At 41.1% G+C, this 25,433-nt stretch overlaps 2 protein-coding genes across 4 annotated transcripts in view; both read left to right on the top strand.

The window, feature by feature from the left end:
- The first annotated feature begins 227 nt into the window (after positions 1–227).
- Positions 228–12,067, top strand: LOC123773575 (uncharacterized). The gene is made up of 9 exons (XM_045767366.2): positions 228–344; positions 6,467–6,614; positions 7,088–7,239; positions 7,803–7,976; positions 8,296–8,722; positions 9,570–9,714; positions 10,110–10,244; positions 11,274–11,383; positions 11,746–12,067. The coding sequence occupies exons 2-9, from the start codon at positions 6,575–6,577 to the stop codon at positions 11,898–11,900; spliced, it is 1,338 nt and encodes a 445-aa protein (XP_045623322.2). The 5' UTR covers positions 228–344; positions 6,467–6,574; the 3' UTR covers positions 11,901–12,067.
- A 6,203-nt stretch (positions 12,068–18,270) lies between these two features.
- LOC123773625 (uncharacterized) overlaps positions 18,271–25,433 on the top strand; it is a 301,086-nt gene continuing 293,923 nt past the window's right edge. For 2 of the 3 annotated variants that reach the window (XM_069312403.1, XM_069312400.1), the window contains exon 1: positions 18,272–18,715. The gene's annotated coding sequence lies outside the window, so the exon portion shown is untranslated. Of the gene's footprint in view, positions 18,716–25,433 lie in introns of all 3 variants that reach the window. The other variant, XM_069312402.1, reaches the window with a different exon arrangement.

The raw sequence follows: 25,433 nt of genomic DNA, 5'->3' as shown, positions 1-25,433 counted from the left end.
TATAAAGTTCAGGGATTTATGGAACAATTATCCACAGAAAGTGAATTTGTCTTTTACAATGGTAAATCTAACCCCCCTCCCCCCCCCATACATACTGTGGTACAAAGTTAACTTAATGACAATGTTAAAATAGACAATATTTTTATAGGTTACTATGAAATGCATAGGCACATAAAATCATTATTCATTCTATTGCTAACTTTTCCTACTCTTGTCTGTACTCACCCAGTATGATAAGGTCAGGAATAACATCCTCCCGGGCCCACTCCTGAAGCTTGGTGACTCTGGGAGCCTCTCTTTCAACAGCGAGCCCCGACCGACTTCCACACGTCGCCCATATCAAGGTAATTCTCACCTCATGTGAGCTCCTTGGTTGTTGTGCTTTATTGGAAGCCTGCTGCTCTGTCTCCTCCGGCGTTTTGTTGCATTCCTTCGATTCCATCTCATCCTTTTTGTATTTCCTCTTCTTAGTCTTATAATTATTACATTTCTTAGAACGAGTATTTTTCTCACGGCTGTTAACTTCTTTACTACCGGTAAATTCGTTATTGTCATAATTTTCTCTATTGTCAACAACTTTGTCATAACCTTCTTTGCTACGCTCATTAGTTTCATTCTTATTATTGTTGCTGTATCGGAAGTTTGGTGGATATTGATGAGAATAATCTTGAGAGTTCTCAGTGGACAGTCGACGACCAAACACTTCTAAAGTGTTAGGTCGGAGCTCTATCACATTATTAACATAGAGAAAAAACTTATCACGCGAGACCTGAAAAACAAATATCCTGTTAATATGGTGTTATTATATATATATATATATATATATATATATATATATATATATATATATATATATATATATATATATATATATATATATGTATATATATATATAATGTAACTCCATAACCTTGTATAATAAAGTGTATAACAACAATATTAATAATAAAGGGGAGGTAGAAGCAAATACTCATACGTATTTAGAGTCAAACGGCAAGTTTATCTCTGATAACTCCTTATTCCCTTCTCCGTGGCTACGTGTTCCCTCAATTGCAACATTGATTGATGAAGCTGAAGCTACCCCCCCCCCCAAGAAGTGACACGGGCATGAATAGCCCGTAAAAGTACACCAGAGGTGGTACCTTACCTTGAGGTGTTTTCGGGGCTTAGCGTCCCCGCGGCCCGGTCGTCGACCAGGCCTTCTGGTTGCTGGACTGGTCAACCAGGTTGTTGGACGCGGCTGCTCGCAGCCTGACGTATGAGTCACAGCCTGGTTAATCAGGTGTCCTTTGGAGTTGCTTGTCAAATTCTCTCTTGAACACTGTGAGGGGTCAGCCAGTTATGCCCCTTATGTGTAGTGGAAGCGTGTTGAACAGTCTCGGGCCTCTGATGTTGATAGAGTTCTCTCTCAGAGTACCTGTTGCACTTCTGCTCTTCAACGGGGGTATTCTGCACATCCTGCCATGCCTCCTGGTCTCATGTGTTATTTTTGTGTGCACTTTTGGGACCAGCCCCTCTACTATTTATCCTTTAAATATACGCTAGAGGGGGTACCCGGGTCTGTCTTTCTGGCTTCCATCTATCCATCTATTTGTCTATTTATCTATATCCAAATAGCTATACATCCATCTATCCATTCACTTAACTTGTCTTTATCCATCTATCCATCCATATATCTATCCCACTATCCATCCACCTACTCATATTTTTATCCATATGTATGTCCATCTATTATATATATATTTATAAATCAATCTATACATCACTCCACCCATCTATCCTATTTCTCCGTCTATCTATCCATCCATCGACAGATTGACAGACATTTTCTCTTATGGTAAAGATATGTGTGCCAGTGAATTACTTTTGGTCAGGTTTTGGATTGAATGTCAATCAACCTCTGGAGAGTTACTAAGTCAACCACAAGTGCTTACTGACCAAGCTGTATCAAAATGTTAGATCTGAACACGGTCCAAATATATATAATTTTTGTTTTCCTAGATTTTTTACTTATTTGTATATAAGTTCTGATACTAAATTATTAGAAATATTTACAAAATCGAATCTAAATTATTAGTTTTGTTTTTATCATGAAAATACATCAAATTATCACTAATGATAAGTCTTATCATTATCACTAATGACTTATCATTAGTGATAATTTGATGTATTTTCATATTTAAAGTATTATAGAAACATTTTTGTAAACCTCAAAGATCTAACTGGGGAAGAACTTTGATGCATCACCTGTCCACTATTGATGAAATATGAATACTCAAGTCCCCCCGGCAAGAGTTCGAGTAGACTCTTCATTTTGTGTCTCATGTTGGAGTCACCATAGAAAGCGATCCAGGTGCCGGCTGCAGCACTGACTGCCCTAGTCGCAATGCACTGGTCGACGTCGCTCTCATCATACAGCCGGATCTGGCGGATTAGATGTTAGTTAAAAGCAAAATATAACATGATTAATTTATTGAGTTATTGTATGTGGTCGTACCCAACCCTTCCTTTAAGCCTTGCTCGTTCATGGAGTGGTCGTACCCAACCCTTCCTTAAGCCTCGCTCTTTCATGTAGTGACCTTCCCAAACACCTCTTATAGTCAAACTTGGATAACCTTGCATGGAATGTAAGGGACGGAGCCGTTCATCAGATGAAGTCGAGTGTCTTGGCGGGCAGAAGATGCCTCACTACCGCTATCGTTAGTTAGGTTCCTGTCTGAAGGCAACAGGGAGCCTAACTTGTGGCTCAGCTCCTTGTAAGGTGAATCTGCAACAAAGAAACTCAGCTTTACCAAATACAGCTGTCATTGCTACATATTATTAGTGTCAAGTTTTCCGCTTGCGTTATTAAAGATAATTTTGAGTTTAGCGCTGAAATTAAGAATAAATTATTCTTGCTGATTGGTCAGTAGGCTATTATGGTGGCCTTAATAACCCTTGAGAGGTTGATAGGTCTTAAGCACAACACCACACTAGTGTCATGTGGATTTACAAGGTAAGGTTAAAGCATTTATCAGGAGGAAACGCAGAGCACACTTATGTAGCATATGGAACATGAAGAGTGAAGAACAGTTAGATCATCGGGAATTAAACTCCAACCTGCAAGAAGTGAAGGTTTTCGCTACACCGATCTATCAAATTAAAAAAATATAAGGTATATGCAATAGCAAGTTAATATGCCCAAAATATTTGTTTAAATATAAGCATTCCGCTTGTGGCAATAATCTATAAGATAGAACATCTGCTTGCCTTTCTGTTCAAAGTTGGAGACCAGACGCTTGGGTTAGAAACCCCCAAAGTTGTAAGGGGGAATGGTCTGGGGAACGGGATGGACATAGGGTGGGCCTGGGACTCCATAATTCATGAGTGGACAGCGTGCCAGGGTCACATTCTGACACCCACGATGATTTTGGCCGGCTACACCTATCAAAATATTTTGAAAGCTAACATTCCGAAACAATTTATTTTTATTATAGAGAGAGAGAAAATAAAAGAGATGGATAATACAGACCTGATAAGCTCTTAATAATGAAGAAATAACAAGACAAGGGTAAACTTCTGCACCAGACGAGAGTTTGTTAGTAAACCTCATTATAGTTAATGGAAGGAACGAACTGAGGGTGACGGGATACTAACCCGAGGTCCATATGATGTCTTGACCACCTTTATTGACGGAGAACATTGCTTGACACACCTGAGGAGGCTTCTGTAGGTAGGCTTCGGGGGCATGGCTTGGCAGTGTTGCGTGGTGAATGGTGAGGTTTAGCTCCTCGGAACCCAGCTGATGGTGAGTGAAAATGATCACCATTATCACCAAGCAACAAAGTACACCAACACTCCATTTGTTTTCGTTCACTGTTAAAGTTGTTCTCATTTTGCTGTTTTATGTTTTAATAAACATAATATTTAATGTTTTTGAATGCATAACTTCCGCGAGAACTGCATAAGCTTAATAAAAACTGCATTCAAGCGTCTGGAATGAATGACGAGTGAAGATTACATTCCAATTACAATATGACACGACTCCAATTACTCAACACAATGAGTAAATAGATACCCCACACGCTAATCCAGACGCCATGGATTACTTATTTCTCTACAGGATATGCAATGTTACACGTTGAATATTCGACTGTTTAATGAGCAGCGGGTGTGGGTTGGATCCGCGTGAGCTGGACCGGGAAAGTAAGTCTTGAAATACAGCACCTTTACCTGCCACGCAGGCGAAAACATCCAGGAAAAGTAAGTAAAAAACTGGAGGTCTAAAACTATTACTGTTTTTTTATTATTTATCATATTTCTCTGATAATCATAAATAGTTTATGATAGTTTTTCTCTCATAAACAAGTACCCGCAGTAGCCAAGGGTATCTGAATTACCACGAATTTGTATTGAATTTCTACCTAAAGAAATTATCTCTTTAGATAGGGAGAGAGTGTACCTCTCATACATCTCTCATGTATGAGAGGTACATCTACATTCCCAATGTAGATGTGCAAGTGGTCCTAGATCATGTTTATGCTATCTTTATGCCTAGCATTATTAGTATTCTCTCTCTCTCTCTCTCTCTCTCTCTCTCTCTCTCTCTCTCTCTCTCTCTCTCTCTCTCTCTCTCTCTCTCTCTCTCTCTCTCTCTTTCTCCCTTAAATAATAAAAATGTCTAGCATTGCATGTGGGTGGTAGACCTGTGGGAGGAGTTTAGCAGTGTGAAATATAATAAATATTGAAGCTATCCATTCGTTTTAGGAGAGGGGCGGGGCTTGAGAAAGCTTCTGAGGCTGTGGAAATACAATTAATTTTATATTATTATGGCCAAAGTAAGAGAGGAGAATATGTAAATATTTTCGAGATCAGTGAATAATGATGTATATTTCAAAAAGAAAATTATTTGGGGGAACTTCAGTTTTCAAAATATTTTGATAGGTGTAGCCGAAGTTCAGTGCCAAAAATCGTCATGGGTGCCAGAATATGACTCTGGCATGCTGTTCCCTCTTGAAATCTGACGTCCCTGATAGACTTATGTCCGTCCCGTATCCCAGACCATTCCCCCTGCAAACTTGGGTTAGGCTACCCACAAGCGTCTGACCTCCAACCTCTAACCGACAGACAGACACATTCTCTCTTATAGTATAGGTGGCAGACGAGATCATATTGGTCTGTGGTCGATAAAAAAATAGAGCACCAGCAATATTAAGAGCCAAGTGGTCGAAGATTGTTCCCAGCGTGGAATTAGAAGCAGTTAATATGAAATCCCTGGTATGAGGAGCTTACACAACAAGGAAATGTGCTTCATCTTTCCTTCAAATTGTGTTCAGCATTGGTAAAGTAATATTTATCACTATGGGTCTATCCCATTGGTTTTTTTTTTACATTATTTTGGAAATTGGTCGAGGTGAAGTGCCTGAATGAATATCCCACTAACTGACTCAGTTAGTGAACTTGGGATCATTAATTGAAATGAAATATCTTAAGTGCTCTCATAGGATCTCTCACTAATTCACTTGGAACACAAACAAGGATAAAAATGCAACCAATGCTATCTGCATTGCCTTGGCGACACCTATACCATCAAGTCTAAATGTAACTTTTACAGAGAATGAGTAAACACTCATGGATATAGCTTTCAGAAGTTTGTTATACACTCTTAATTTTAGACGGTCAAATGAGGGTGTGCACCTCAAGAAACAGGTAATCCTGGGTAAAAACCTGGCACTTTCTGCAAAGGATCAAAACTGCTAATTCTTTCTTATGTCCTTCTCAGGTTGTTCAGTTTTTCTTCGAGGATTATAGTATTGTATTCGGACTCAGAGTGTCCTTAGAACTTTGTCAGTTGGGGAATATACCTGAGGACCAGCCCACATACTGAGCTGGTCCCCACATACTGAGCTGGTCCCCCACATACTAATCAGGTCCCCACATACTAATCAGGTCCCCACATACTAATCTGGTCCCCACATACTGTTCTGGTACCCACATACTGAGCTGGTCAACAATGTTGTTATAATATTCGGAAAGGATTTTCCTGGTCACTGGCCGGATGAGACAAAAATAGCAACAGCCTTTGAGGATGTAGAGAGAGAGAGAGAGAGAGAGAGAATCACGGTAAGGAAAAGACAATATAACTCCAGTCGGTGACATAATTATTGCAAGTGCAGTTCCTCGTTAGTGCTGTGTAGATGAAGTCTCTTCATCTATTTTATCCAGTAACGTGAAGATATGATTGCATCACACTTGTAAGTGAATTGAAAGACTTTCGTAGTTCTTCATGAAGCGTGTTGATGACGGAAGCTTGCATCCTACCTCGGTAATGCTGAATTTCTGCTGAGTCCGCAGTCAGAATATGAAGCTTGGCGAGAGGAGAGGGACTCAGAGTATGTCAAGAGAGATAATTAACTATAGGATGAGTAGGACATTTCTGATGTGTGTGATGGTAGTTATGACGATGACTGTGGTTGTGTACCTGCAGACGAGTCGCCACGTACCAACACATACAGCCGCTGTGGCCACGTACAAGCGGCCAGGCTACGGGAGTGTCACGTACAGCCCCAGGAACTCTCGTCAAGAGTGTAGGGCAATGTTTACTGTTGATAAACAGGAAACTGTGTGGACCTCAGGTAAGCCACTCTATAGTTTCTGAAATATTCTCTCAATCTCTCTCTCTCTCTCACTACTTCTCTGTCAGATTCCAGAGGGATTTCATCTCCCACATATCAAGCATCCGGCCTCCTATTTCCCGTGCACAGTTTCATTACTTTGCACTTGCTACAGCTGGACTCTTGCAGCCACTTGATGGGACCAGTCCTTCATTTGTGCAGGCCCTCCTGCGGTCTCGTACGGTCCTACATTGTATTTATTCTCATAATCTGTTCATTATCGGTGCATATTGAAAGGAAGGGATGTTTTGGTATCTGTGTATATAATTGTACATTTATTTACTATATGCAGCTACAGAATCGAGTTGTTAGCTCTTGAGCTCCAACCTTGTGTAGCCTTCGGTTGATTTATGTTCTTACTCCTGACCTATTTACGTTTTCTTCCGATACACCCTACGAGGAATGACTCATAAATGAATATATTCCTTCTTCAGATACACCCTATGAGGCTTTACGTCGCCAACTCGCCCCATTGGTGGATTTCAATAGTAGCCCCAAAGGTTCCAATGTGAGCTCCACGACTGCTGTCTACGAGGGACTTCGTTTAAAACTGATGAATGGTTCTATCCCTTATGTTCCATGTCAGGTGCGTCTCTGCTACATATACGTTCTTAGAATACCTGTTCTCATTATTGACGTGGTTTACATTTGTAAGGACTTCTACTCATTCATCAAAGTAAACCGCGGAAAATAAGAATATTTTCCGCAGTTTACCTTGATAATGGTATATATATATATAATTTTGTCGCCATTGTCTCAGAGACACTTGGTGCCTGTGGTAAAAGTGCTGCTAGTTTCTTTAAGGAGCTGGGTTCTAAGCTAATTGAAACAACTAGAGACCCTAGAGCCGCCAGTTTCCTCTTTCAGCGCCTTAGTGTGGCGATGCAGAGAGGAAATGCACACTGCATCTATGGTTCCTGCCCGTCATCTGAGGAGCTGGAGGAACTCTACAACCTGTAACAAGTAGCCTTGTATCTTGCATCTAACCAATGTAGTAGCCCTGTTGTAAGGGGGCTGGTGGAAGACAATATATGAGTGTACGCGGATGCCTAACAAGGTTCCCCCGGATACTGCATGTCGTCTTCGAAGTCGAGGGTCCCTACAAACGCAACCCTATTTATATATATAATCTTTTTCTCCTGACACCAGATCCGGATGTATGAAGCGAGGGATGTAGAGGAATGTATGACAGCCAGGCGAGCGAGAGGCTTCGGTACATGGATAGCTTTCTACGGTGACTCGACTATGAGGCAAAAAATGCATGTACTCCTTAACTTCTTGCCCCCTGGACTCATCTACTCGTATTTCCTCAATGGGATACAGGTAAACTATCCATTGTCGTCTCGTTGTTGTGATTATTAATTCGAGGACATGTCCATGCTTGCATCTGTCTGTCTGTGTCTCGCTGTTCGAGATTGGAGACCAGATGCTTAGTGCACCCTGATTTCTGCTGTCTATGTGCACAATATATATATATATATATATATATATATATATATATATATATATATATATATATATATATATATATATATATATATATATATATATATATATATATATACACCTCTGCGATATATGCTCTATATATTATACCCCTACATAAAAGCATATAAAAAAGCATATATTATGCTTTTTCCAGGTTACTCTTGAGGAGTTTATCACCATTGTGGCGCATCAGCTTGAATTACGCCCAACCATCTTTGAGATACTTGGCCATCGAGCGAAAGACTTCCCTACATCACAAAAGTTCCAGCCGACCCTGGACTCCTTACAAGGCAACGACGTCAGTAATGTTACTAACCATTATAATGGATTTACCATCCATATCGGAAACAACTTCGAAACTAACATTAAAATCGACGCTGAGAGACTCTCTGCACTATTTTTAACATCAAACAACGAGCCCACAGAGAAGCAGGATCATGGGGCTTACGAAGTACGCGTTACCTTGGTTTGGGCGACGTGTGGAAGTCGTTCGGGTGAGGGCCGAGACAGAGACGCTCCTAAAGTCACCAAGTTACAGGAATGGGCCCGAGCCGATGTTATACCTGATATTATTATATTAGGTGAGTGTAACCAGTATAGTTGAGGATCATATATCAACTTATTTCTTATTTTACTTCCTTAACTCTGCTCGCCATTCAGTTCCCTCTGGTTGGGTATAAACTGTTATTGGCCCTCATGTTGACAATTGGTCTTCAACAAGGTCCGTATTTCTAATCCTCTTATGTCATCGAAACTAAAAAAAAATCCAAATTTTAATGCAGTCTTCATGATTAGCGTCATTATTATTATTATTATTATTATTATTATTATTATTATTATTATTATTATTATTATCATCTAATATTGATCATAATTTAAAGAAAAGAGTTCCTTAAATCCTTTATTATTTTGTTGTGGACATCTATATCACTCATCCTGTCCAAGAATTTCCCAAAATACTCGTTTTAACCATCTTTTTTGTCCAGCTGTGGCACGTTTGATTACATTATTTTGAAGGATCCCCTTCCCTCTTTCCCTTTCCCCCCTTCCCCTTTCCCCCTTCCCCCTTCCCTATTTTTTCCTTTTACGCTCTTTTTCGGTATACCGAAATTCCTAAACGAACATAAATTTTCAATAGAATACCCAGGTTAGTGTGAGATCGCAGGCCTTTCCTAGAGGAAGGGGGCAGCTCTCCAACTCTGCCACTACGCCCTGGAGACAATTGCCATGCTCTGTGTGTAACTCTGTGTACCTAGCGAACGATGAGGCACATTAACGTGGCTGAAGATATGATAACCAAACCAACACATCAGAAAATGGAGAAACGACGACGTTTCAGTCCGTCCTGGACCATTATCATGTGTGTTGCCGTTTCTCTATCTTCTGATATGTGGTTTTGGTCATATGTGTACCTACTCTCTTCTTCAGGCTTCGGGAAGTGGTTTCTGCATTTGCGATACTCCAGTGGCGAACTGGATCCATTCACCGAGCTGGACTTTTGGACGAGGCCTCTGGTGGAGCCCTTGACCCTCCTCGCTAATAGAACGCGGGTTCTTCTTTTGGCTCAAAGCAGGTGAGTCGAAGTAGGTGGCGCCAAGGCTGAACCAACCTTTTTCGTGTGTGTTAAAACTCTTAATATTATTATGTTTAGATTAGAGTATACTTGGTCAGGTTGAGTAAGGTTAGATACGCTTCAATAATAATAAAAAAATACGGTTGTTGAGCACTCTTAAGCTTCACAGTAATTCAAACTAAGCTGGAGATTAGATCACTTTTTGCAGCAGATGAAAAAAGATAAGGCAGTGTTGGGTAGTGTACTCCAGCTTTGTCAACCCCAAACAGTGTACCACAGGGTAGTGTAACCCACGGTACAGTACCTCAGGGGAGCGAATCGAATGGTACTGGTACACTACCCCAAAGGTAATGACACAACAGGTGATGCAGGTAACACTTACCTCACTGTTACAGATCGCGGAGCTATAACTTTGTAAACAATTATGTAAGCGGAGAAGACAAGCAAAAAGTGTGGGATACAAAGCTGGAAACGACAATCTACTCGGACAGCCTCCCGCTGATAGACACCTGGTTTGGGGTCTTACTCAGGTAAGACATTGATTCATTGATGAAGATTTAAGCCATCCAAGAGGTGGCACGGGCATGAATAGCCCGGACAGGTAAGACAATTCGCAGCATCTTTCCTGTAGCAGTGCCTGATGGCCCCAACTCCCTGATGCCCATTAACTGGAGGAAGCTTCATAACATGCGCTTAGAGGACAGGTTGCTCCGTTTGAAACAGCGTATAAACTTAGCCCCTTAACTAAAGACTCCCTCTATTTCCCTCCCTACGGCTTAAATTAGTATCTGATATACTTATGTCCTTTGCTAAATTGTCCCAAGTTAAAACAAATCAATTTGTAACTTCGTGTTCTCCTCTTTTCAAGCCTTTGGGTATTTCTCTTATTTCCGATAGCAGTCAGTAGTTACCGACAATTAGGTTGAACAGAGCTGACAACGCTGACGAAGACATCCAATATCAAATTTATTGAAGATGACATTTCAAATGTTTGATGACATTTCTTTATGACTGAAGATAATCCTTTTTTATGATATTATTGTGTAAAATCAATAGTTATTCACATGCCCATACATTATCGTAAGTATAAGAGACTCAGAAGTTGAATTATATTTCTAATGATATTCGCGGAAGAGCTGGCAGTGAAGTTGCATCCTGAGAGTGCAACATGAAGTGAACAGGCACTGCTTGCAGACAGTGAAGTCACAGGGAGATTAGGTGCTAAGCATCGTTCAGTGCACCTCTTGACCAATATAACTCTTATAATCATTAAATCAATCTTTTACAATCGACTTGAGAATGGTCCAGGACGGACCTAAACGTCGTCGTCCCTTCATTTTCTAGTGTGTGGATTGGTCAACAATCATTAAACTTTACCCCAACAGGAAAATGTCAAGGAATAAAGAAGTCGAATAGGAACATAGAAAAAAACAGATATAAAGAAAGTATATAAATTAATGATTGTCTCAAAAATGATGACTTAATTCCCAGTAGGTATTTAGTGGTGGCAATACTTATCATTTTTGTAATAAACTATTGAAAGGAGATTTCTTCCTCAGGCAAACGGGAGTGTGGCTGTGGGACTCGACCTTACCCTTCAACCTGGCCAACATCTTGGAGTGCAGTACACTCAAGGAGAACAACTTCTTCGATAATTCTTTCTACACAGGTGAATGTACATCACTGCTACAGGTACAGTCTCAATCATCTCAGAGGACAGGTAGTGGATCTTTATCTAGAAAGAATGCCGTGTTTATGGGAGATCGCCATAAGGTACACAAAGAAACGATGTTGACCAGACCACACACTAGAAGGTGAAGGGACGACGACGTTTCGGTCCGTCCTGGACCATTCTCAAGTCGATTGAGAAACGTCGTCGTCCCTTCACCTTCTAGTGTGTGGTCTGGTCAACATACTTTAGCCACGTTATTGTGACTCATCGCCTGCAAAGAAAGGATGTTTCATTGTTTCAATGATGTACACAATGTTTCTAAATTGTGATTTAATAGTTGCAAACGCCTTTCCTTGCAGGTCGCTGGTGGATGTGTACGGACGCCAACCACGCCTCCTTTGAGACCAACGCTAATGAGCTGCAGATGATGTTTAACTATATGTGTAACAACTACCTGAAGACATCTCAGCAGTATTGCTGCTCGGGCAACCCGTCCTTAGGCCAGGCTCGTTAAAGCATCGGCCGCCCCCGTCCCTCCCGAGACGATCTGATCAACTTTAATATACTGTGTATTAAAAATAGGTTTGTTCTCATGTGTAAATTGATGTAATTATTCATTAAAATTCTGTGCATAGTTAGGTGTAGGTTAGGTAAGGTGTTTAGGTTTTGTTGGCGATTATTTGTACTTGAATTACGTGGGTGTGTTATTTCAACCCGTACTCAGACCAAGGGAGAGATTCAGGAAGCAGTTACGCAAGCACTTACGAACCTGTCCATCTTTTCTCAATCTTTGGCGGCTTTGTTTACAATTATTAAACAGTTAATGAGCTCCGAAGCACCAGGAGGCTATTTATAACAATAACAACAGTTGACTGGGAAGTTTTCATGTTTGTAAACTGTTTAATAAATGTAACCAAAGCCGTCAAAGATTGAGGAAAGATGTACACGTTAGTAAATACTTGCGTAACTGCTTCGTGAATCTGGCCCCAAGTCCATTCCATCCAGTGGTCGACCCCCAAAGACTCATTCATCCATTTTAACATGCTGTACATTCAGAACAGAAGTTCTCTCATATATAAATTAATATTATTATATATTAGCATCCTGTGCATATTTAAGCATTGGTTAGGTTAGGTGTTTAGGTTCTCTTGGCGATTATTTGTATTTGTAGTACGTGGGTGAAGCATTTATAGCGTTGTGATTCGAACAAAATTCGTCAGTGAAGCACTTGTTCCGGAAGTGTTCGAACGTCATCAGTTGTGAGTCGTGTGTAAACCGATTTTTATTCGTAAACAGGGGGTTTTGCGGGTGCATGGAATAGACTTTGGGTCTATTCCATGATTCAGAAACAGAAAGTGACTGAAACATAATCGCGAAAAACTTGAAACGTCGTCAATATTCAGTCATGTGCAATAGTTGTTGATTTAGAAGTAATGATGACCGGAACATCATTGCAAAAGCTCAACCTTATCAACAAAGGCCAAATGTTCGTTAATCCAGCCGCCAAAACCTGTTTACAAATGAAAAAACACTTCACACGCGACTCACAACTGATGACGTTCAAACTTTTCTCGAACAGATTCTCGTTCACGTCGTCTGTTCGAATCGTTCTTCTGTAAGTGCTTCACCCACTCACTACAAACACAAATAATTGCCAACAGAACCATAACACAAAACCAAATACACCAAATTCTAATACATAAATTATCATTAATTTATATTTGAGAAAATACCAATTTTGAAGACGCGGTTAAAATTGATGAGTACACGTCTTTGGCGTCAGGGGTAGCCTAGCCTGAGGGCGGTTTGTTTACAAAGAGTGTTACATTCATAAACAAGTGGTCGGTTGCGGCTAGAATAATGAGCACTTGGCTAGTGTCTGTGTTGACGGGCGGGTTTACAAGTGCCTATTCTCAACCCTGTACGAAGGTTTGAATATTTACAAGGGTCTAAATATTTAGTGTTTTTTCAAAACTAATTAGAGATGGGGTTCTTTGAGTCTGCGTCGATGACTATACGACTTAAGGAGGTAGGCTAACACACACACACACACACATACACACACACACACACACACACACACACACACACACACACACACACACACACACACACACACACACACACACACACACACACACACACACACACACATACACATACACACATACACTGGGGTCTGGTTGGTGAGTGGATAGCGCGCGGGACTCGTAATCTCGGGGACCCGGCTTCGATTCCCGGTGCCGGTAGAGACAAATGGGCAGAGTTTCTTTCACCCTGATGCCCCTGTTACCTAGCAGTAAATAGGTACCTGGGAGTTAGACAGCTGTTACGGGCTGCTTCCTGGGGGTGTGTATGAAAAAAATGATCGCTGATTGACAGTTGGGAGGCGGGCCGAAAGAGCAGAGCTCAACCCCCGCAAGCAGAACTAAGAGAGAACTCTCTCTCTCTCTCTCTCTCTCTCTCTCTCTCTCTCTCTCTCTCTCTCTCTCTCAGACACTGGAAGAGGCTAGGACATAAGGGAATTAATCATAAATTACAAAATATCTCAACGTGTTGCCCTTTTGGAAGAGTAAAGTTTATTTTAAATATATAGAATTAACTTCACTCCGAGCAGGACTGGAATGATTGGTCATGTTTCCTTTCACCTGATGCCTCTATTCATCTAGTAGTAAAATAAGTAGCCAGGTGATAGGCACCAGTGTTACGGGCTCACCATAACCCGTGCTACATAGAAATTTTAGTTCTTAGTTGCTAAATCTAAAACAACATAGGCAACTGTTGTGGGTTAAGGATGTACAGGTTTCGTTAGTTTGTTGCGTAAATGGTTGACGAATCATGGCGAGTTAAAAAAAAAAGTGGGCGTGGTTCACCCACTCTCTATAATTGAAGAGTTAGTCGTAAACCTTTGAGCGGTTCAGCTCACTTTAATTACTTCACCTTCTTGGATAAAAAAAAATAAAAACGAATTGAAACTAATCAGTCACAAGTTATGACCCTCCGTCGATCTGCGTTTCGATTTTTTTTTTTTTTTGGAGGGGGGGGGGGGAGGGGGGCAGGGAAATTCCTGCGCGGGCCCTAAGCCTCTGGCTGGCCCACTAAAAACGGTTTTGTGTTGACTCTAGATATGAGTCATTTCACGAAAACGCTTACTCGGCCTCTCTAGCACACACAGCACCGTTCCTGTGCCAGGTAAGTCCACTACGGGCTCACCATAGCCCGTGCTACTTGGAACGTGTTCCGAGTAGCTGAATCTATAACAACAATCATCACATTACGGGCTATTCATACCCGTGCCACCTTTTGGGTGGCTTAATCTTTATCAATCACTCAATCGGCCTCTCTAGTGTATGTGTTAACTGTTTGTGGTCTGATGGTGTGTTTGAGGAAGGCTTCACAGCCGGGCTCTGAGATACCTCCATCAGAGAAAAATGTGGCAGAACGAGTCTTGGACAGGAAATATTTTTTTTTTTACCAACCGGACGAGCGGATTGGACAAATGAGGTACGCAGTTTTACGCAGTTATTTACATTACATTTACATAAACAGCTGTTTTGGTTTTAATTTTCAATCTACTATGACTTCAAACTCTACCTCCATTGTCAATAAATATGTGAAATTACAATGATGTGTTAAAATCAACGTCTTTGTTTCGGAAATGTTAATTGGAATCCGTTTTTTACACAACCCCCCCTGCACCCGAGCTATGTCAATAGGCCGTTCTCCCTCTTCGCCCTTACACACAGAGAAGTTAAGCCTGGTATGTGCCTCGGAGAGGTTACGGGATCCAGTAAGTTCAGTTGGAATCCGTTGCCTGTTGTGGTAATACCAACGGCATTGCTGGGTACTTTCTCCTGTTTGTGATACACTGAAGGAATGGGTGGTATGATGGTAGTGGCGGTTGTTGTGGTAATGGTGGTAGGAGTGGTGGTGGTGGTGGTAATAGGAAGCACATCACTAATAAAGCTTTGTTAGTGATTTGCTTCTTGGTGGATTCTTGTAAGTTTATTTACGTCCGTCTACTGTCTACTGTCACCTCTTGCGTTGCTGTCCCTCACACACAAACACACACACACCCATACCTCTCTCTCTCTCTCTCAATGCTGTCAAGAGACAGGAAGGTCCTCGTAGCCTTGTAACACACGACGGTTGTCACTGGCTCTATAGCCAGCTCCTGCGTCACTCTAGGGACGCAGAGTGGCACCCAACATGCATGTGAAGTGCCATGTCAAGACATGCCACTTAACACACAATACAGAAGATACATACTCTGACACATGTATCCCGTTTCTCGTTGCATATGCACTGAGAGTTAACTGTACATGTGGACTATGACCAGGAGTAAAGTATTCATTCCTGGATTGTCAGTAAGCACTTGTTGTTCTTAATAACCCTCCAGATGTTGTTGGGCCGTCAGCCCAAAGCCAAACAAGCTTGCGATAGTCTTAGCGATTCGAGAAACCGATTGACTTTGTCTTATATTTTACGAGTGGGAGAGAGGTATGTCTCCTGTCAATAGGCCGAGAACTTTCCCTTTTCATAGGGAAACCACAGTTGCCTGTCGGTAGCTGTTCTACTCCTTGGCCAAGCCTCCTCTAGCTGCGCTGCCCTCTTGGCCAGGCTGCCCATGGCATCGCGGGATGATGTATTTCATCAAATTTGCATTTCAGTACTGGCCGCTGAACGTGAAAGTCTGAAGATAAATCGCGAATATTTGTTTCCTTCCTCGATCCTCGCCTCACGTCCAGGAGAAGTGCGCGTCCAGCAGGTGCAAATATTTACTATTGAAATTGAACTGAAATTGAAATAAGTTTATTGAGGTAAAATACACACAAAGGGATGAAGTAGCTCAAGCTATTCTCACCCCGTTCAGTACATCGTGTTAATACATACATAGACACACATCACAATAAACGTATTACCAAACATTCTGAGAGATAAACATATACATTTCCTCCTTTACACAAGTATTTTCTATTTGCTTCTGCTATTTGTGCTTGCAGGATCGAGCTGTTAGCTCTTGGAAACACTCAATATGTATAGTCTAACAGGAGGTAATACGGATATAACATCCACTGTGTATATTCTAAGAAATTTCACCTGAAAACGTTCAGGTGACTGTTTTCTGATTCAGTTTTAACACTTCGGTGGGCACAGACAACTATACATTTCCAGCTGGTCATCATTTCTGTATTATTCAACGATAATTATCGTTCATGTTTTGGGTCATAAACTAGTTACTGAAATATGGACTCAAGAGCTGATGGGTAGCCGCGGAGGACCCGATGACACGTCAAGGTCTGTAACTATGCTCAACCTGTCCTCTTAAAAAGAACGTCGCTTTTGGCCGTTTGCCAGTATGGCCGAATTTGGACGTAATTTGAAAATGAAAAAAAAATGAAAATAAATTTGAGATTTTTTTTTTCAACAACAGTAAGTTAAGGGTCCTCTGATAGGTTAGGTGGGCAGGAAATTCTCATAAAGTTTCAAAACGTTATGAAAAACGTTAATTTAAAGTGTCCTCTTATAACCTCTGCGCGTACGCCGGACGACTCAAACAGAAAACGGAACAGAACGTCACTTTTGTGAGTCGATTTCATTTCAAATTACGTCCAAATTTGGCCATAGTGCGCATACCAGCCAAAAGTGACGTTATTTTCAAGAGGACGGGTTGCAGCCCTGACATCTCACTCGCAATTAATGTATTAGTCTCCCCTGTTAGTGTTCTTTTTGGCCAGTTTATTTTACCTGTCAGAAAACATGATTTTTTACAATTTTGTCTACAAATTCTGATGTATTTAATATATTATAAAGCATCGTAAGTGACCCTGGTATGAGGATTTTAAGTGTGTCACTTATTTTTGCTAGATTTAGGCCTATAAAGGCTAAGAGTCATATATGCTTAGACTTATGCTTAAAGTTATACATGTTTAGAATTACACATGTGTATATATATATATATATATATATATATATATATATATATATATATATATATAATATATATATATATATATATATATATATATATATATATATATATATATATATATATATATATATATATATATATATATATATATATATAATGTGTGTGTGTGTTTAAGGAACACAGTCGAAACATATAAAAATGTATTTTTACCTAAAATACCAAATATTTCAATACCAAATATTTAATAAATATCTAAAAGAAAAAAACATAAAATATTAAATTGATATAATGCTTTAAATAAACCAATAAGAGATGCCAGTGTCCATCTGATGTGTTAGTTAACCATCCTGCCTTGTGTTAACGATAACATGCACATGATAACAAGCATGTAGGTTCACTCTCCCCATGTTTAATATAGTTATGGACAAAGGGGGGGGGGGGTATGATATCGAACTGAGGGCCACCTTTGTTTACAGATATTACTGTGATAGCAATATTCTCCATGCTTACCTAAGAGTGACTACAGAGAGAGAGAGAGATATATCAGGATGGGAGAATATGTATGCTTTCAAGCTCTGTTGTTAATTTGTAAACAAAGTATTTTCTAGAGTGGGTGAGACAGGTGTGGAGTACCCCCCCCCCCTGCCCGCAAGCACAATTAGGTGAGTACACACTCACACACAACTATCTCCATACCTCAGAAAGGAAGATAACCATAAACAGACTGACAGCACGGAACAGACAGACAGACGTCAACACTGATCTTTCCATGCGCCGTTTGGTGCCTTAAATCTCCGTTCACCCGGACCAATTTGGAAACGCTCACTGAGCTCTGGAAAAATTTGCCTTTCTCTGTTGCACCAGCGGAGTGTGAAGCCACACGAGTGAAGAGCGTCCTTGCCGGCCCACCAGAATGTTGTTGATGCCCCTTGCGTGAGGACGTGGCCCTCCCCTCGTGGCAGTGCCACAGTCTGCTTGAGCAAAGTGACTCTAGTGACAGCGCGACCTCTTACCTGTGAAAGTGACAGTGCCATATCTTGCCTTTGAAAGTGGCAGTGCTATATCTTATCTGTGAAAGTGACAGTGCCATATCTTACCTGTGACAGCGCCATATCTTACCTGTGACAGTGCCATATCTTACCTGTGAAGGTGGCAGTGACATATATGTAGTGACAGTCGCACCTATATACAAATTAGCTCAGTAATGACCATTAGTGATGACCCCTGACTATGATAACGGGTTTAAGGGCGATTACCTCTTGTTTGCCTGTTGTTGCTTCCGGGGATCAACGTCCCAGCGGCCCGGTTTCTGGCCAGGCCTCATGGTTGGTGGTTCGGTCAACCAGGCTGTTGGACGCAGTTGCTCGCAGCCTGACGCATAGTGAAGTATCCCTTAGGTAAGTGGTTTTGTAATCATGTCTCTAAGTTTTTATTCAACCTGACTGCTCGTCCAGGCTTCGGCCGACCCCTAATCATCTTGCTAAGCTCGTCCAAGCTGCGGCCGACCCCAAAGACACAATCATTAATTTTCACAAATTGTGTAATTGAAAATCTTATTTTCTCAGATATAAATTAATATATTATAATTTTGCGTATAGTTAGCCTATGTTAGATTTGGTGGGGTTTTTTTGGGGGGTTTTCTTAATTATTTACATTTGCAGTACATAGGTGAAAGGAAGGTAACTATCAGGAGAAGGTGCCAAGCCATTAAGACTATATATATATATGTATTGAAACCAAAAATGTAAGTGAAGCACTGTTTTGGAAAATTTCGTAGGCAGGCAGTTACAAGGCATATGCTTAAGTGTTCTACATTCATCACAACACCCCGTCATTCATCGCCACAACTCGTCATTCATCGCCACAACCCGTCATTCATCACAACACCCCGTCATTCATCGCCACAACTCGTCATTCATCGCCACAACCCGTCATTCATCGCCACAACCCGTCATTCATCGCTACAACCCGTCATTCATCGCCACAACCCGTCATTCATCGCCACAACTCGTCATTCATCGCCACAACTCGTCATTCATCGCCACAACCCGTTTTTCATCGCCATAACCCCGCCCTCTCAATTAGCACGTCATATTTTGTACGTTGTCGTCCAAAACGGACACAAATTACAAACACTATGAAAAGCAGCGGCTTCAAAATTCCCCCCCCCCCCCTTTTTCTGTAGGTTAGGTTAGGTTAGGTTAGGGTAGGGTAGGTTAGCACGTTTGATTATGTACGTTGGGGCAAATCATGACAATCGGGTGCATTAACATGGGCAGAACTGCGGGAGGGAGGGGGGCGTTTAGCGGCTGTTGGATTAACGAGCAGTTAGACTCGTTACCAGACCAGTCTATTGTTTACCTCTGAGACTCGTATGACTTGTAAGATTTATTTATGTAAGATTAAGTCCGTAAGATTTATGTAAGGTTATGGATAATGGAGATAATTTTTAAATAAAAATTCAATTGCGAAATATATATATATATTTTAAATTAATGTAACTTTTTATTTTTTAAAGGGTTTAATTAAAAATAATTTTAAGAAAAGTTTTTGTTTGTAATCATATAGAAATTGGATTTGGTCAAACCCACGTGATAATTCTTCAAGCTTTTGGGTTACAATTAGATAACTGCCTGATTTGGGAGAGAAGGTGATCTGGCTCTTACAACACGGGTGTTGACTGTTAAACAATTCCCCCAACACTGGCTATATAAGCTCTCAACCCCCCTGCCCCCTCAACTGCCCCCCTCTGTCTTACACCCAATGCTACAACCACGAAACCCCCTGTACCACCCCCCCCAACCCACACCTGCGACCTCACCCACACACCCTCCACCCACCCTGGGTAATCATCTTACCTTAGTTCGTGACAAAAGGGAAAGTGAACTTATATTAAGAGAAGCATCTGGCTCCTTTGTATCGTGTTGTTCTTTGAGGAAAATATTATATGGTGAGAGAGAAATGTTAATGGTATTACTAGTGATAATGGTGGTGTTAGTGATGGTACTGGTCATATCAATGTTGTTAAGGTGGCGGGTGCTAAGGATTAATGGGGCTGGTATATGGTGAAAGGGGTGATAATGGGGTTAAATTATGAAAGTATACTTAATGGATGGTCAGTAAGCTCTTGGAGTGCCTCTGGTGACCCTTCAGAGTAGTTGGATAGTGATACGGTTATTGGATTATTGATTGATGAAGATTAAGCCACCCAAGAGGTGGCACGGGTATGAATAGCCCGTACGGTTAATAGATAATGTAGAAGGGGTGGTGGAGTGGGTGTTAAGGGGTCGACGGTGGAGGGGGAGGGGTCGAGCAGGTATGCGTGGAAGAATGTCGAAGGGTTGTAGGGTGGTTGTCGAGGTCCTTTATTAATACAAATTTAAAGTATATAAGTCCATACAATTCAGACTTTGCTGAAAATGTCCATAATAAAACTTGGAATGTGAACAATGAGGCCTTACATAAAGTTAATATAAAATGTAAAGTAATTTGCATGTCTATAAATTAAAAGAAACACGTAGCAAAACAATAAAATAATTTTAAGCTACACATATGAACATGAAAATAAGTTGAACGTCATTAACAGATTGAAAGCATACTTTAGAGGTACAGTTCACTTTGAACACTGCTTGTGTAGCAAGCGTGTGACCTGTGTGTGTAATTAATATTTGTGTCTGCAGAAGCGAGCTATTAGCTCTTGGACCCCGCCTTTCTAAGCTTTCTAAGTGTGTGTGCGTGTGTTGTCCATTCCTTGCATAGGAGCAATAGATACAATCAGGTGTTGGAGGATGGCTTAAATTTCATTAGAATTTATACAACAGTAAATTCTTGTTGATTTACTGCCAACGACGCCATAGTTGATAAGAGAGACGAAGAGATGGATCCCTTCGAGCTCAATACTGACAGGAGAAGAACGTAAGTGAGAAGGAGAAGAACGCAAGTGCCGGCGCCATAGCTGTGCTATAAACAGTTGATACAATGTGTGTAGAGATGTACCTACACACATTCACCCTCCCCCCCCCCCCCCAACCACCTCCATTTGCCGCAACCCCCATTCCCCCCCCCCCACCCGCAGCCTCAACCTTCCCTTCCGCTATCCCCCCAACCCCCTCTCTTCCCCTTCTCATAACAACACTCTTACTTCAGCAGCAAACTAAGGAAGCAATACTTAGGCGGAGACGGACCAAAAACACTCCAGACGTCTCATAGTCTAGTGAGACTCCCCCCATTATGGGGGGAGTATACTCCCCCCATTATGGGGGGAGGAGGATGGTTGTGGGGGGGGGTTGGATGAGTTATGTGGAGAGGGGAGATGGTGGGTGTAGGGGGGAGGGTAGAGGGGGATTAATTTGGGAGATGGATGATACAAGGATGCAAAAGAGGGGATTGCACCCTGCTGAGGATATGCTAGCCTGCTACCCCCAGCCTACCTCCTCAAGGAGATAGGCTCAGGATAGTAGTGTAGAGGTAGAGGGTTTATCTGGGAGCGGGGTGACAAGGGCATGGGGCGGCCCCACCCAAGAGCTTGATGCAAGGACGCGACTTGATACTGTAAGTTGATAATGTGTTCCATCCTCATGTGGGCTAAGAATGTCCACTGAGACGTAAGACAGAGACTGTATCAAGACATTTCTAAAGATATTCTACATAACACTTTCACAGATAATTAAACAACATCGCTGGCTCCTTCATTTAAGATTTACACCTCTCTTGAATGTAGAACCATTGATGTAAAATGTTCTTCAGTACTGTGCTCGAAACTGGTAAACACAGGAACCTTATTACGCATGCAGAGTATAATTCATCACCTACACTAGACTAGTCCTGGAATATGCAGCCCCTTCGTGTAATTCCCATCTAAGAGGCATAGAAGGAAACTTGAAAAAATGAGGCTTACAATGTGGCTCGTCCTAGAATTCATGAAATGACGTACTTTATACATAATTGGTAATACATTTATAATTGGCAGATTTTTACATTAAAAATACAGTACATTAATTAGATAAAGAGTCACGTTACTGTGATTTCTCTGTGTACTGAAAAACAATATTTATTCGTAACAACTTATTGAAATCATTACAATACTGACTGGACTAAACAGGTTTACAGCGGTTTAAATCAACCTTATATTTGAGGCACGCAGTGAGCGACAATTTACAATATGAATGTTCCATCTGACGACGTTCGAAAATACAAAAGAGAGGCGACATATCCGAGGCACAAGGGAGGAAATGCCATCAGGCAAAGCTAGGAAATGTTTACAGGGAATACTAATGGAACTACAAGGTATGGATGGACATTAGAGACACATGAACCATTCAGAGATATGAAGAAAAACTAGGAAAATGGAACGAATTAGAGGTGGAGGAAGTCGTAACCAAATCCGCCAGCAACTTTCCAAAGTAGATATGATATGAAATATTTTAGCGATGGGTCACTGCATTCGACGAACCAGAATTTTGAACGGGTCCCGGAGTTGAAGCTTAATCCAGCGCACACACAAATAGGTTAGTACATACATACTGCATAACTGAAAGTAATGCATAAAGTACGAAACCCCTACAACAATACCCTAGCGATGAACAATTTTTGAAGACGCATTAGAACAGAGGAGGCTTGCAGAGAGCTACAGGTGAACCTAGACAGTGTGGGCTGTGAAATGGCCGCTAGACATTAATCGAGCAACTGTAATGTGAGAGGATTTGATACTGGGGTTGAAGATTGCTACATGAACAGAAAAGGATAAACGAAAGATAAATCCCGGAGTCAGAAAAGGAAAATAAGTGTATGGGAGCATATAAGAAAAAACTATTGTCATATGTTAACGGGATAACATCAACGGCGTATGCAAAGCTGGCGAAAATATATATATAAATGATTTACCTGGTGTAGCTTTGTGATATAGATCTGCAAGATCCTTTGCCTTATCCGACCCGAGTGACTGTTTCTCCATCGTGTCTCTTCCCTCCGATTCAAACTCACAATACATTGCACTTGCCTGGAATGAAGTCGAGCAGCCATTTCTCAGACTATCTTTGTTTTGTGTCCATACCTTCCCGAAGCACTGTGCACCCTTGCTCCATTCTGATCAAGCACGCGTGCAGGGTTTTAAGAAGAGCATTGATGTTGAAATGTTGTTGATCAGAAGCATTAGTTTTGGTGATCTCGAAATCAACCTCATAGGGGTTATTAAGTAAATTCTCAGTGTATATGCACCGAGAAACATATAAATATACTTGTGTGTATATATATATATAAATTTCCCTGTCCTGCCGATTTTGTGATGGGCTTAATGGCTATCAACCTCTAGAGACTAGAGGGATATTTAGGCTACCACAAGAGCTTCCTGACTACTCAGCAAATATACTTTATTCACGCATAATACAGAGCTAAAGAAAACTGTTAAGGCAAATGATGTTAATCATGGTATTCCTTTCTAAGAATATATATTTCAGACGCGCTATTTGTCAGTACGCGACTCGGAATATAATTTGGAAAGTACTGCGGACATTGCATTGTTTAAGAGTCTCTGGAAAAAGAGCATAAAAATTTTAGTATCTTGGGAGAACAGTTAAGGAGGTGTGTGTTAGGCGGTAGGAGAACGTGTCTGGAATGCTAAAGAACATAACGTGGGTCGAATGAAGAGAGAAGAGATACGCAGGAGTCGCGAAGCTGCAGTAGGAGCGGCTACACGGACCACACAGAAGGACTAGACAAAACGTGTAAAAATAGAATAGTTGGTGTTGTCGGAAGATGGTGAGCCGGAACGCCTCAATATGTCTTTTGAGTTGACGAAGAAGGTGAAGTATCGTAGAGAGAGATGGTCTACGATATTCTACTCCCGGATACGGCTGCTATGCTCGTAGTGTATGCGCTTACGCTATAAGTAAGCGTACAGGACGTGTATCGTAAGCGTTCGTATCGTATAGTTTTACATACGGACTATACGCGATATAGTGCAAACTATACGGTATAAGTGTACCGTATAGTCCGCAGCAGCCTCGGCCACGTCGTTGTGATAATGAGAGAGGGTGGGATTGTCGACCTCAAGCTCCATAATAATAAAGTCTGTAAGGAAACGCGTCGCTGTTTTCCAGGAGTTAACTGTGTGTGTGAGTGAAAGAGAGAGAGAGAGAGACCGAGACAGGGTAAATACATCAGACATAACAGCTCATGGAACGCTTCAACCGGACAGACAATAGGCAACCCGCTTCGTCCCTTCCAGCCTCTGCAATTGCTAATTATCACCTGAACAATGCCGGGCTATGTCCCTTGGCCCTATTCACACTGGAAAATGACAGCTGCCATGACAGTTCTCCCTTGTGACATGGCATGACCGTCAGGGCTCTCTATAGACGGTGTTGACAGTTATGTGGATAGTGGAGAGAAAATGAATACTGTACTTCTGTAAACAAAGTTTAATTTAGTCATTTATAATTACGTTTGTTGAGTATAATAATAGAAAAACTATTAAATAGTTTTAAATTAAATATTAAAATTTATTAAATAAATTAAAATATAAAAATTTAAATTAAATAGAAAAAAAATAGTTTAGTAAAAAGAGATAAAGAATCATTGATCTTGATAAATGCAAGACTACCACATTTAAAAATGGAAAGTTCAACTTTCCATTATGAAATGTGGTAGTACGTGATATAACCCCAAAGAGGATACCTGTAGTGAATCAATACACATCAAATATTCCTATGAGAAATTCTAGTTCAATCAACAATCAAGCCTCTCCGGACTCGGTGATTAGAAGATCTCTTGAAACATGCTACAGGTTAATAATAAAGTACTCCAAATACAATAATAAAGTACTCCAAAAACTTCGGACTTTTTGTTTAATTAGTCGTTTTCACTCTGAGCGTAGTTCTACCGCATTGTCTCAACGCCAGAGGATAAACTGAACCAAAACCACGTTTTGCATATCTGCCCTCGGAAGGCCGCATGATAAGGCGAGTGGAGTCTCCAATTTCAGAAATTGCGAGCTAGACCCATGTGTGATGAGGGGAGGGGAGATAGTGTTGTTGTAAAGGGGGGGTATAGTGTTGGAGAAGAGGTGGTGGGGGTGAAGGGGTATAGTGCTTGAGCAGTGGAGGGGCGGTAGGGTAA

Source organism: Procambarus clarkii, chromosome 72 (genome assembly GCF_040958095.1).
Source record: "Procambarus clarkii isolate CNS0578487 chromosome 72, FALCON_Pclarkii_2.0, whole genome shotgun sequence".
In the NCBI taxonomy this organism is placed as follows: Eukaryota; Metazoa; Arthropoda; class Malacostraca; order Decapoda; family Cambaridae; genus Procambarus; species Procambarus clarkii.
This window is presented reverse-complemented; position numbering and strand designations above follow the sequence as displayed.

Bases quoted from the DNA above. Each gene is read 5' to 3' on its own strand.
- LOC123773575 (XM_045767366.2), top strand. From the start codon at position 6,575: ATGTTTACTGTTGATAAACAGGAAACTGTGTGGACCTCAG. The intron at 9,715-10,109 runs GTGAGTCGAAGT...TCACTGTTACAG, and splicing joins CTTCTTTTGGCTCAAAGCAG to ATCGCGGAGCTATAACTTTG. The intron at 11,384-11,745 runs GTGAATGTACAT...CTTTCCTTGCAG, and splicing joins CGATAATTCTTTCTACACAG to GTCGCTGGTGGATGTGTACG.